At 46.2% G+C, this 13890-nt stretch overlaps 1 protein-coding gene across 2 annotated transcripts in view; it reads left to right on the top strand.

The window, feature by feature from the left end:
• The first annotated feature begins 1513 nt into the window (after nt 1-1513).
• MPZL1 (myelin protein zero like 1) overlaps nt 1514-13890 on the top strand; it is a 60690-nt gene continuing 48313 nt past the window's right edge. Inside the window, exon 1 of one of the 2 annotated variants that reach the window (XM_038402112.2) lies at nt 1514-1637. In XM_038402112.2, coding sequence (XP_038258040.2) covers nt 1514-1637 — 124 coding nt within the window. Of the gene's footprint in view, nt 1638-1853; nt 2552-13890 lie in introns of those variants that run through there. The other variant, XM_043510061.1, reaches the window with a different exon arrangement.

The raw sequence follows: 13890 nt of genomic DNA on the forward strand, positions 1-13890 counted from the left end.
AGTATCAGATTGGCTAGGAAAGTACAAGTGTGTTTGAAGAGGTTGAACCCGAACATGGAAGGCGTTGAACTACACCCCACTGGCCGACACCCTGAGAGCCCAGGGCTACGAGGTCCAGATACATGCCCTGATCGTGGAAGCCCTGGACATATGGGACCCCCACAACGAGCCGGTACTGAGAGCATGCGAAGTCGGTCGATGCTACGCCTGGCTCATGAGATGGTGTCGGACACCATAAACTATCAGGTGGTCCAGAGACATCTACACCGAACATATAAGGGGACACCGCCAGTAGCAGGTCGAGTAACCGAGACCACCGAGCAGGGAAATAACCCACTTTCTTCCCTGACAAACCGAGGGACACACCTCACCCAGGTACTTATTCTCTACACCAGTACTGACTTGGACTCTTAATACATTCCATGGGTGGCATACCCGAGTCCACTTATCCAATGACGCTTGAAAAACTCCCACACCCCAAATCTGGATCTATGCTGGTTATATGATATGTATGTACCTCCTGACCCTTGTAACCAATACTTGCAATCCCCCATAACCCAAGCCCGACCCCAGATGTACAGTACCTTTCCTCTTATCTTGTGTATAAATTTGGTTTTAAACATTAACTTTAATAAAATTCCTTCATCCTGGCAGTTCATGATCTGCTATTGATTTGTTACTGTTTTAAGACCTAAACAGTGAGTAACACTAAAACTTGAAGGCAGGTGGTCAGTATGGTGCAGGCTGGGGTGCAGCAAGGTGAGTGAAAATGGCAGAGACTGGGACATGGTGGGGTGGGTAGGTGGGTGGGCACCGGGGCAGTATTGCTCAGCCCATGAGCGAGTTCCCCAAAAGCCTGAGGCTGACATAAAATGAATGGGATTGTTAAAATAAATTTGAAAGGGGGTATTTGTCTGCTGGTTTTTGAGCCCCTAAGCTCTCCTCCACAACCGTGAGGGCTAGAAGTACTAAATAAATAACTAAATCCAGAGCTCCGGCGCTTGTAAAATCACATGACTCCAGAAATTGGGGCTTTAAGAACCACACCCATTAAGAGTGGACAGCGCTAGTGGGTGGGCCGGGAAGGAGCGGGGTGGGCGCGCAGAGCTGGCTCAGGGGCTGGGGCTGGGGCTGGGGCGCAGCCCGTCACACGGGTACAGCCTGGGCTACATAAGCCACAACCCACCAGCGACGGGGGAACAGCCCCAGCCTCCTCCCTCGGCCCAGGGGGAGCCCCCCCCGCACCCGCTCAGCGTCACGTGTTCCACGGGGGGGTGGGGCCAAGGCAACGACCCTACCCTTTCTGGTAGGGCGCTCTTCTAGTGAATGACAAACCAACTCGCCAATCACGTAGCCACATGGGACACACGGGGCGGAACCAGACGAGGACGGTGGGCGGGACGCGGGAGGTGTGCGCGATTGACGGCTCCTCCGTCCCGTCTCCTGGCGGGGCGCCCCTTTCCCCGCCCACCGGCCGGCCCCAAGGGGCGGGGCTGCGCCGGGGGCCGGGACAATGGGGGCACGGGGAGGCGGCGGCTGCGGCGGGAAAATGGCAGCGGCAGCAGGAGGCGGTGCGGGGCGGCGGCGGGTGGCTCCGGCGCTGATGCTGGCGGCGGCGGCGGCCGCCCTGGGCTTCCGTGAGTGCGGGGGCCGGCGGGCGGGGGGCTCCCCTGGAGCGAGCGCGGGGAGCCCTGGGCGGGAGACCCGCAAAGCGCCGCTCTCGGGGGCTCCTGGGCAGCGGGCGTGTCCCGGGCCCGTGGCCCCTCGCCAGCCGCTCTGGGCTGCTGGGCGCGCCGGCCGTGGGGGCCGCTCCGGTGCGGCTGGGTGAGAGCAGCTGTGGGGGAAACACGCTCTCCCCTGCCCGCCCCACCCACGCTCCCGGCTGCCGCGGGGCTTGGCTGGCGGTGACCCGCTTTAAACGCTCTCCAAGGAGCAGCTGTTTTAAAACGTGCGTCTCGCTTGCGTCCTTGGACCGATATCCCACCCCTGGACCTGAGTGGGGCGGCGGCGGCAGAAGGTCCTTGAGGAGCCTAGTCCCCTAGGCTGTGCTGTCTGGCTGGGGGCCTTGAGGCTTTCCCCTTTACCTGTAGGGACTGGACTGGTGGCTTCCAGCTGGCAGAAGTGGGTAAAGCATGGGGGGGGGGGGTCCGGCCAGAGCGAAAGTCTGTGTTGTTGCAGCTGCTTCGGAAATGGGGCACCCGGTCCTGGGGTCTGAATTGATATACACCACTGGGCACAGAGTAGAGGGGCAGCTGTAAGGATACCAACCTATCCTGGTTAAGAAGAAGCTACTGCTGGGTATAGCCTATCCTGCCAGTCCCCCACCATACCTGTAGCTCTTTCATGGGCATTTCCAAGTGTCCAGTCACTTGGGAGAAAATTCTGTGATATTAAAGGGACATGCAAGAGAAACGACTATTAATGCTTTATCTATCAGCAAGCGCTAAGCTAATAACCGCCGTACTGGGTCAGGCCAAGGTCCATCTAGCCTAGTATCCTGTCTTCTGATGGTGGCCAATGCCAGGTGCTTCAGAGGAGATGAACAGAATAGGTAATAATCAAGTGATCCATCCCCTGAAACTCTCACTGTAGTTTCTAAAATCTGATGCTTTTTCCATTAGGCCCTGCAATGAAACTGACTAATTTGGTTTTCCCCTTTCTTAAATCATTTTACTTCCTGGTTCTGGAATGGTGCTATCCCAGGTTGGTCGGAATGTGCTTAAATATAAACCAAAACCCTGTCTTACGTGGCAAAGAGAAAATCACATGTGGTCTTGGGTAAACTCTGTCCAGAAGGGTATAAACTGTAGAAATTAACTTTTTTGAAAATTTATTTTGATAGTGAAAACTGATGGACTGCTCACTCTTGGCAATGATGTCCTCTATCTGCAAAGCATTGTCCATCTGAAAGGCAGAGATTCCCAAATGGTAGTCTGAGGAACACTTGGTAGTGAACTTGGGGGAGAGCTGCTTAGTCACATGGGGCTGGATCTCCTCTTCTCTCCACCTGCTAAATTTAGGGCTAGTCTACACTGGCAACACTAAAGCGCTGCTGCAGCAGTGCTTTAACATGCCTTGTGTGGTCACGGCACACAATGAGGGATGTAGCTCCCAGCGCTGGGAGCGCGGGTCCCAACGCTGGGAGCGCTGGTACACTGGCACTTTACAGCGTTGCAACTTTCTCGCTCGGGTGTGAAAAAACACCCCCCTGAGCACAGCAAGTTGTAGTGCTGTTAATTGCCTCTGTAGACAAGCCCTTAACTGACAGCTTAAAATACACAACTATTCTGTTAATATTACTTTCATGTAAGGAATTGCTGTAGGTGTCAGATGTTAGGAAATCATGAACAGGAGGGGAGACAATACACTAAATTGCTCAGAGATGTCTTCCATGCAATGGGGAAAACCCTGAAACCTTTGACAATCCTTGCCCAGAGGCATTCAGCCACCACTTATATTGCAGAGTTAACCCTCAAGTTCAGTTTGGGTATTGGGAAGTGAAGTGTTTAAGTGTGGTGGTAGGTAGCACATTTCTGAAATCTCTGATTACTGCAAGTAGGGATCAAATTGGACGTGTACCCTGTGCGTGGATGAATTAGCCAATGCAGAAGAAAGGCTGTATGTTTGGCTGACTGCTACCTGTTTTTGTGTGGAGCTGGAATTCCCATGTGGCATGGAGTTTATGCAAAACAGGTTAGAACATCCCTGGAGAACAAGACTCCCTCTGGCTACTAAATCCCTTTTTCCTCCTCTTCCCCCTCCCCCCACCCCCGCTGCTGGTGATGGCTCATCTTAAGTGATCACTCTCCTTACAGTGTGTATGATAAAACCCATTGTTTCATGTTCTCTGTGTGTGTATATAAATCTCCCCTCTGTATTTTCCACCAAATGCATCCGATCAAGTGAGCTGTAGCTCACGAAAGCTTATGCTCAAATAAATTGGTTAGTTTCTAAGGTGCCACAAGTACTCCTTTTCTTTTTGCAATACAGTAGTTTCTATTAAGCAGTTTTCTCTTTGTTGTGAGATGACTCATGTAGAGGAGGTGGTAGCTATCAGATGCTTAGCTTTCTTTCACTGTGGAAGTGACACTAATCATTGGTGGTGGTAGTGGCTGTAAGGGAATGCAAAATATCCAATACCAGTCCCCTCTGAAAAACAATCCATGTATTAAAACATCTGGAAAGGCAGACTTGTCTTGTTTCAGAGTTGCAGCCGTGTTGTTCTGTATCCGCAAAAAGAAAAGGAGGACTTGTGGCACCTTAGACACTAACAAATTTATTTGAGCATAAGCTTTTGTGAGCTACAGCTCACTTCAACAGATGCATGTAGTGGAAAATACATGGGAAGATCTTATATACACAGAGAATGTGAAACAACAGGTGTTACCATACACACTGTAACAAGAGTGATCAGGTAAGGTGAGCTATTACCAGCAGGAGAGCAGGGAAGGGACCTTTTGTAGTGATGATCAAGGTGGGCCATTTCCAGCAGTTGACAAGAATGTCTGAGGAACAGTGGGAGGGTGGGGGGAGAATAAACATGGAGAAATAGTTTTACTTTGTGTAATGACCCATCCACTCTCAGTCTTTATTCAAGCCTAAGTTAATTGTAACCAGTTTGCAAATTAATTCCAATTCAGCAGTCTCTCGTTGGAGTCTGTTTTTGAAGTTTTTTTTGTTGAAGAATTGCTACTTTTAGATCTGTAATCGAGTGACCAAAGATATTGAAGTGTTCTCCGACTGGTTTTTGAATGTTATAATTCTTGACATCTGATTTGTGTCCATTTATTCTTTTACGTAGAGACTGTCCAGTTTGACCAATGTACATGGCAGAAGGGCATTGCTGGCACATGATGGCATATATCACATTGGTAGATGCGCAGGTGAACGAGCCTCTGATAGTGTGGCTGATGTGATTAGGCCCTATGATGGTGTCTGCTGAATAGATATGTGGACAGAGTTGGCAACGGGCTTTGTTGCAAGGATAGGTTCCTGGGTTAGTGATTCTGTTGTGTGGTGTGTGGTTGCTGGTGAGTATTTGCTTCAGATTGGGGGGTTGTCTGTAAGCAAGGACTGGCCTGTCTCCCAAGATCTGTGAGAGTGATGGGTCGTCCTTCAGGATAGGTTGTAGATCTTTGATGATGCGTTGGAGAGGTTTTAGTTGGAGGCTGAAGGTGATGGCTAGTGGCATTCTGTTCTTTTCTTTGTTGGGCCTGTCCTGTAGTAGGTGACTTCTGGGTACTCTTCTGGCTCTGTCAATCTGTTTCTTCCCTTCAGCAGGTGGGTATTGTAGTTGTAAGAATGCTTGATAGAGATCTTGTAGGTGTTTGTCTCTGTCTGAGGGATGGGAGCAAGTGCGGTTGTATCGTAGAGCTTGGCTGTAGACAATGGATCACGTAACGTGGTCTGGATGAAAGCTGGAGGCATGTAGGTAAGCATAGAGGTCAGTACGTTTCCGGTATAAGGTGGTGGTTATGTGAACATCGCTTATTAGTACTGTAGTGTCCAGGAAGTGGATCTCTTGTGTGGACTGGTCCAGGCTGAGTTTGATGGTGGGATGGAAATTGTTGAAATCATGGTGGAATTCCTCAAGGGCTGCTTTTCCGTGGGTCCAGATGATGAAGATGTCATCAATGTAGCACAAGTAGAGGAGGGGCATTAGGGGACAAGAGCTGAGGAAGCGTTGTTCTAAGTCAGCCATAAAAATGTTGGCATACTGTAGGGCCATGCGGGTTCCCATAGCAGTGCCGCTGATTTGAAGGTATACATTGTCCCCAAATGTGAAATAGTTATGGGTGAGGACAAAGTTCAGCCACCAGGTTAGCCGTGACATTATCGGGGATACTGTTCCTGACGGCTTGTAGTCCATCTGTGTGGAATGTTGGTGTAGAGGGCTTCTACATCCATAGTGGCTAGGATGGTGTTTTTAGGAAGATCACTGATGGATTGTAGTTTCCTCAGGAAGTCAGTGGTGTCTCGAAGATAGCTGGGAGTGCTGGTAGCATAGGGCCTGAGGAGGGAGTCTACTTAGCCAGACAATCCTGCTGTCAGGGTGCTAATGCTTGAGATTAGGCATGGTGTTGAGCAGGAGTGCTGACTGGCAGAGTAGCTGACATGGGGTGTTACAAAGAGTCTCAGTCTTATAGACAGATGAACACTCTAACTGCCCTTCGTAAACACTGTTGGAGTGAACTGGAAGGTTCCTAGTTCACATAGTTGTAGTGCTACCTTAAGGCGAACTAGGTACCTTGTATTGCACCAGCAAGGTTAGTGCACGGCACATTAGCATGCTTCCTGATTCATGCCTTCATAGACCAAAGAGCTGTGTTGACAAGTCTGTGGGGTAGGAGCAAGGCCACAACGAATGCCCAGCCCTGCTCCCCCGGCCATAGCAGGGGAGGGGGAAGAGGTATAATTGGAAGTGGTACCACCAATAACTCATTGCCCCTCGGGTTGAAACCCCTGAATCCACTACTGAATTACGTATTTTAATGTAGAGAAAATGTCTTCAAAATGTTGTTTTCCTATTCTTCTTGTGACTGGCTTAGATTCTGCCCCACAGTATAATTACAAGGCTTTATATACACTATACAGAGTTAGTTGTGTTGCTGGCCTATGTGCTTGTTGGATACATGCAATCCACAGAAGAATTCATCTCACTTTGGAAGGTCAGTGGGTCCCCTGCCAGACTTCAGAATGTTTGCCTTGAGACAGAGCTCAAAGGAGAGGATTCTTAAATTAGTCTTTGAATTTAGGATATTGCCTTTAGGTGGCCTTATGATGTCATGCTACATAATTCCCCAAATAGCTTCCTCATCTTGGAAGTAAACTACACCCATTATCCTGTACACAGGTAGAGTGAGAAATTCCATGCTGGGACTTACTCCCAAGTCAGTAATAGGTAAGAAGGGACTGAAAGCCTGGTTGTGGCACACTTTTTCTCAGGGAAACATCCTGCACCCCCATGTTCATCCTTCTAATATAATTGTGTGTTATTCAGTGCAAAGTTTGTCATGTCGGGTGCCTTCGGAAGGCTCATGATGCACTGAACATTGTTGTTACAGTAATGTTATAGGTTGTAATTTCATATATATAGTTGAGGCTGAAAATGTGTCCTCATGGTTTAAAACAAGCCCAGGCAAAACTTTCCAGGAACAGAGGGGCAGTTCACACCTCATCAGGGCATGTATGGGACAAACCCAGCCCAGTCTCTCAGGAACAAAAGACACTGCCTAGGCAGCAACAAAGGATCTGTTGGACTCTCAAGTTTGGGACAACGATGAGGTAATGCTCACCTGACCCTGAAGGGTCGGGGGGGGGGGGGGGGGGCGGCAAAGCCAAGAGGGAAGAAAGAACATGATAAAAGGGAGCGATGTTTGCCATGCTCTTCCTCTCTCTTCCACCTCTATCAACAAACACCACCACCAAGTGACTGAAGTGCTAATCAAAGGGGAGAACATGGCTGCAGGGCAGCCAGCCAGCCAGTGGTGGGAATCATCTAAATTGTAATGGCACTGAAAGTGTTAAGATCAGCTTAGAATGTGTTTTGCTTTTATTTCATTTGACCAAATCTGACTTGTGCTTTGACTTACTATCACTTCAAATTTTATCTTTTGTAGTTAATCAATTTGTTTGTTTGTTCTACCTAAAGCAATGCGTTTGGTTTGAAGCATGCCAGACACTCCACTTGGGATAACGAGCCTGGTACATATCAATTTTTTGGTTAAACTGATGAACTTGTATAAGCTTGCAGCGTCCAGCGGGCATAACTGGACACTGCAAGAAAGAGATTCCTAGGGTTGTATCTGGGACTGGAGATATTGGCTAATATCATTTGGTTGCACAATCCAAGCAGCGGCTGGCCAAAAGTGCTCCCTCATGTAACTGGGAGCAGCTTGCATGCTAGACGCTGTGCGTGAACAGCCCGGGAGTGGTGGTTCTCACAACGGAGCAGGGTAAGGCTGGCTCCCAGAGTCGAGAATTGGATCGACCTAACATCACCGGTTCAGATAACACCAGGGGAATGTCAGACTGGTCTAGTCATTATGTCAGCCTGAGGCCTGGTCACCACTTAAATAAGAGGCTGACCTAGCTATGTTGGTCACGGGTGTGGAAAAATCCACACTCCTGACCAACATAGCTAGGTCAGCCTCATATTCAAGTGGAGACCAGGCCTCAGGCTATGTACCAAGCTTGCCCTTCTGGAAAAAGGGTAGAGCTGAGACTTGAGAGAACGTGCACTAGGAGTGGAAAGTATTCTCCACTTAGTCGCACCAAGTTCTTTGACACAGTAGGACCAAAGTGAATATTGCAAACCAAGAGCTGTAAATCAAGCAAAAGTCAAAGTGCAAGGAGCAGCAGAAATAACTGACTGCAACAATTGTTTTAAAAGTTGCAATGCACTAGGGAGGAAAGCTGATTTAAAAAATAAAATAAGTCAAGAAGGCCTGAAGAGCTGTGTAGCTCCAAAGCTTGTCTTTCACCAACAAAAGTTGGTCCAGTGGAAGACTCATCCCGTTTGCCTCTTTTTATCAATCTTGACTTTTTTTTTAAAACAGTAGTCCAAAATAGGATAATACAAGAAAGGTTCTTAGTCTCTCCTTGAAACACAGCAAAATCCTTCCTCATGAGGGAATCTGCCTACAAATACCAACATTTGGCAGATCTATTAAAGAATTTTTTTTCTGGAATTGGATATATTGGAATTGAGTTTGATAATCAAGTCCCTAAAAACTGAATCTGTATCAGTTTGTTTGAGCATGTGCTTAGTCGCCAGATGTTTCAAGGACCAGGGCTGGGTTTGCAGGGAATTTAAGACTGCAGATGTTGGCAGGTCTCTGCCACTAGCGGGGAGAAAAACCCTCATCCAGTTGAGCATCTGTTGCCAACACGTGTTCAACTGAACTGATGTTAGCAATGTTGGGAACCCTAGGGTAGGAAATCCAGCAACTGCTGACAGTTTGCAGCATCATATTGACAAAACTTGCAGTGAACAGGGTTAGATGATCCTGTGCTGAAGACTGTACCAGCAGCCAGTGGGGTGTGTGCTCTAAGGTCCCAGATGTCGCTAACTCCAGTTCAGAAATAGAATTAGCAAAGTTTCAAAAATTTTTTCAAAAGTTTCCTTCGTGTAGACAAGGCAATAAAAGCCTAAAAAGTTCCATCATCTATTGTCTTATATCTAGAGTATACAAGAGACTAAAGTCTACAAGCTTACAAGATAATGCCATTCCTCAAGTCTAGATAAGCATGGAAAATGTATTTCTTTAATAATAAATTACATGCACACGTGAAGAGCCACAGGTCAGGTTTGTGGCACTTTTCCTGGAAATCTGCCTCCCTGTGAAATTAATGTTGCTCGCCTTATTTTTCAATTGCACAATAGACTTGAAAATGTGTCGCACATACACCTAAAGGCTGTGGAAGGAAAGTTGCCCCTGTGCCCCCTGCTACTGAAGTAATTCTGTCTTCTCCCAGTTTGAACCACAGGAAAAAAAACTTGTACAGTGTATGAAAGGTACTGTCCAGGTAACTTCTCCTTTTGCTATGTCCAAGCAGACTTGGAACCTCTTCCCTCCCTCCCCCCATGGTACTTTTCCATCACAGATGATCAAATGCAATGTGTATGCTTTGTTACACTGGCCTGTGGGATTTAAACCTTAAGATGTGTGTGCAGCCCCCATATCGGGGGTCGGCAGCTTTTCAGAAGTGGTGTGCAGAGTCTTAATTTATTCACTGTAATTTAAGGTTTTGCGTGTCATTAATATATTTTAATGTTTTTAGAAGGTCTCTTTCTGTAAGTCTATATTATAGAACTAAACTGTTTTATGTAAAGTAAATAAGGTTTTTAAAATGTTTAAGAAGCTTAATTTAAAATTAAAATGCAGAGGCCCCCAGACTGGTGGCCAGGACCCAGGCAGTGTGAGTGCCACTGAAAATCATCACGTGTGCCATAGGTTGCCTACCCCTGCCCTATATATGACAGGGTCCAGTACGCAGTGCTCCATCTTGATCAGAATAATTTGTTACTCTGGCATTTAGTCTTCACCGGCTTCGCTGGATATTAAGGATGAGATTAGCTGCTGTGTGTGCTCCATCTCGTCCAAACTTGATACAGCTTTTGGGTCCCTTTCCAGCTCTCAAGATCTTACTGGGGCAAAGATTGATCAGTGAAGCAGAACGAAGTAAGAAGCTTCTTAGAACAAGGGCCCTTGCCAGTAAGTGTTCTCAGCAGCCTAGAGATAAAGGTGGGACTTCAGGACACTTGTAAAATGCCCAAAGCTGTATCAAGTGGGTATATTTTCACCTTTCTGATTTTACAGTGGCAGAATGCCATTCTTTGACGTACTTTTTTTATTTTTAAGTGGACATATCTCAAGCAATATTGTTGCTTAATTGTGGTGATATGGGGAGTGTCCCCTAGGGGAAAAGAATTGAATGTGTGGTAATCATAGTTTGATATACAACTTATCAGAGGTGGACTGGTTGGGTTTTTCAACTCGCACTTACAGTCTTAAGCAAAAGAGGAATAAAGTTCTTGGTTTATATAAAACACGGAAAATAAAGTGTGATAACTGTTTCCTTTCCTGTTCTGCCTTAGCAGTGACTCCTTAGTTACACATGAGTGGGTGTAAAGACCCAACAACTCCACTGATTCCCCATTTTTGTGGTTAAAAACTGCCTTCTATGGAATTTTTTCATTTGCACTCCCTAAGTCCGCCTTATGAGTTTTCTCTCTGTTCCTCTTTCTGCTCACGCTTTGTTTATCAGTCTCTTTTCTCTCTTCCTTTATGGTCCAACAGTAGCTATTGTCAATGCAAGAGAAGTGTCTCCCTCATTTAGATTGGTTTCATCCCCTAATTTCTCTTGGAAATAAAAAAAAAAAATCGTCAGTTGTGAAACTTTATCAATATGTATTGGTAGGAATGGTCATGAAGGCAGTCAAAATGAGTCGTTTGTTGCTAACTAGCAAACCTTATAGAGATTCTGTTGGTTATCTGGATGAGGTGATGACCCTGCAATACCAGGGTAGGATGGAGATTGTGGTGGGGTTTTAAACGCTCAAAATTTAGGCTATGTCTACATTACACAGCTTTTAGTGACATGGCTGTATCACTACAGCTGTGCTGCTAAAAGTTGCGCAATATAGCCCCTGTTTGTCAGCTCTCCTGGCGGCAAAAATCCCCAACGAGCGGTGTTTGCGTCATTGGCAGGCGAGCGCTCCTGCTGACAAAGCATATTCACGCTTGTGCCTGTCACCTGCAAACCTTCTGTCTTTTAGGTTGGGGTCCCCCCCCCCCTCCAAACACCTCTGAAAGACAAGTTTTGTCCTTCAATTGCCAGTGGAGACATAGCCTTAGTCATCTGACATTTTTTCCTATTTGGCTGTCTTCACTAGGAAAAAGGTTGTTAAGTCGAGTTAGCTAACTCACTTGATTCCTAATGAAGAAAAGGCAGGCTGGAGTCTTCACAAGAATTAGCAGGTTTTGTTAGATCTGATTTTCCTCAGTTTTCATACTAATCAGCAGGCTGAATTAAAACTCCAACCTGCAGATTAGCAGTTTGAATTAGAACTGGAGGAAATCTAATCTTTAACATTACCTGCTGAATCTTGTGAAAACACAAACCTGCATGTCTTCACGGGGGTGGGAAAGGAAGGTGTGTTCATGAGGAAGAGAGGAGAACTTAACAGCTCAAATCAAGAAGACCAAAGCCTCAGTGGGTGGTGGGATTACTGGCCCCTGCAGAATTTTGCGCTAATTACCACACTGCTACTTAAACCTACAACCGTCAGCAGGACTTACTCTGGGATGGAGGCTAACCTTGTGATATCACTTCAACACTTCACTTCCATACCTTTTACTTGTCCTTTTATCTTGCTTTATTTCATTACCTTATTAATCTCCTATTTACTTAAATCTTTTGACTTTCATTTTAACCTTAATCTTATTTCACTTAATTTTCACACTTGTGCTGTGTGAAAGTTATCTCTATCACTTTATTTGTATTACCATAGCACCTAGGAGCCCTAGTCATAGACCAGGACCCAATGTGCTAGGCACTGTGTACAGAACAAAGACAAAAAGAAAAGGAGTACTTGTGGCACCTTTCTTTTTGCGAATACAGACTAACACAACTGCTACTCTGAGAACAAAGATAGTCGCTGCCTCAACAGTTTACACTCTGAGGCTATGTCTACACTACAGCCTATGTTGCAAAACATATGTGTGACTATTCCGAGTGACATAAATTACACTGACATAAGCGTTCAGGTGCACAGCACTAAGTCAGTGGAAGAGCGTCTCCTACCGTCATAGTTTATGCTGCTTGCGGAGGTGGTTTTTTAATCTCAATAGAGAGCTGCAGTGCTGTATGTAAAGACGGAGCTTGTGTATAAGAAGAGACAGATGGGGGAGTACAAGGAAACAATATTGGTCAGCATGATAGGCAGTGCGCTCAATACAGCAATGGTCTAATTGTTGTTGGGTTTTTTGTAGCCATCGTAGCAAAGGAGTTGAAGAGGGAGTTGAAGGAGGGCAATGGAGTAGGATTGCAGATGTTTACAGGGAGCTCCTAAGTGTGAGGAGCGATGAGGTATGCGGGGGACACAAAGATGCTTGTTTGAAAGTTTAACAAGTGGGTGATGGAGGCTGGCTTCTTGGGCCAAGTGGAGATGAGAGCTGAGAGCTTGATAGCAAATGAGAGATGATAGGTAGGGCGGGATTAGGCTGTGGAGGACATTGAAAGTGAAGGTAAGTAGCTTGTGTTTGATGTGATAGAGAAGGGAGAGCCAGTGGAGCAATGTAAAGAGCAGGGCTCTTTGCAGCAGCATTCTGAGTGGATAAGATTGGGGCGAGATTGCGTTTGTCAAGGCCAGAGAAAAGATTATTGCAGTTATTGAGAGACATGATGATGAGAGCATAGACAAGAGTTTGGCTGTGTGGATGGATAGGAAAGGCAGTATCTTAGATGTTATGTAGAAAGAATCAATAAAAGTTAGACGGTCTGGATGGTAGCATCTCCTTGGATCATCCTTCCCATCTTCAGTCACTCTGCTTCTACCAATCTTCTGGTTCCTGGCACTCCACTCTTTTTGCTCTTCCCAGCTCAGTATACCGGAATACAACTTCACCTTTTGCTGACAATACCTGGTTCTGCTCCTTTACTGCCATTCATCTCTTTTTTTTTTTTTTCCCCCAACCAGACAGCAGTGACACTTAGGCTTTCCCACTCCTGTCACTTCAACCTCCTCTTAAACTGAGTGTCACCAGTGGATGACAACTTCATGAGAAATGGGATATGGGAAAAAATATATAGGACAGGTTTCTAAGCAAACTACAAGCTTATTCTGCCACAAGATCACTTGGTCTAATTGGTTGAAGATTAATAATTTTTAGGGGTCAAAATGAGTAACTTAGCTTGGAAACAGTCTTGGTCGTGAACATCTGTTCTGTAACACAACTTTACAGTTATGCTGAATAACCTTCTATGCTGTCCCTACTACAGGATGATTGCTGTGAGCCTGCCTCTAAGAGGCAGGAAGGCCTAGTAACTGATATAGTCAGTCTGCTAAATTGCTGATGATAGGGTCAGTTATGATCATCTCCAGAGAGGCTTTGTGCCACTACTGCTTGCACTTTGCCAATGCACCTCTGATAAGTTGGTGGTGTTAACCTACCCAAAGACTGTTTCTAGCTGAGAAAAAGTGGACCTGCACACAGTGGTGTCTGCCTCTTCGTAATTATACCTAAGACTTGTACTTCCAGAGGAGATGTTCAAGTGCAATTAACTTTACTGGTGATTCTCTTGTCTTGTTTAATACCAAATAGCAGAGTATGGGGTTCTGTATTTGGTATTTCAACTTCCTCCTAGGGTTTGTCTGGAGGCACA

The sequence above is a fragment of the Dermochelys coriacea genome, chromosome 1 (genome assembly GCF_009764565.3).
Source record: "Dermochelys coriacea isolate rDerCor1 chromosome 1, rDerCor1.pri.v4, whole genome shotgun sequence".
Lineage (NCBI taxonomy): Eukaryota > Metazoa > Chordata > Testudines > Dermochelyidae > Dermochelys > Dermochelys coriacea.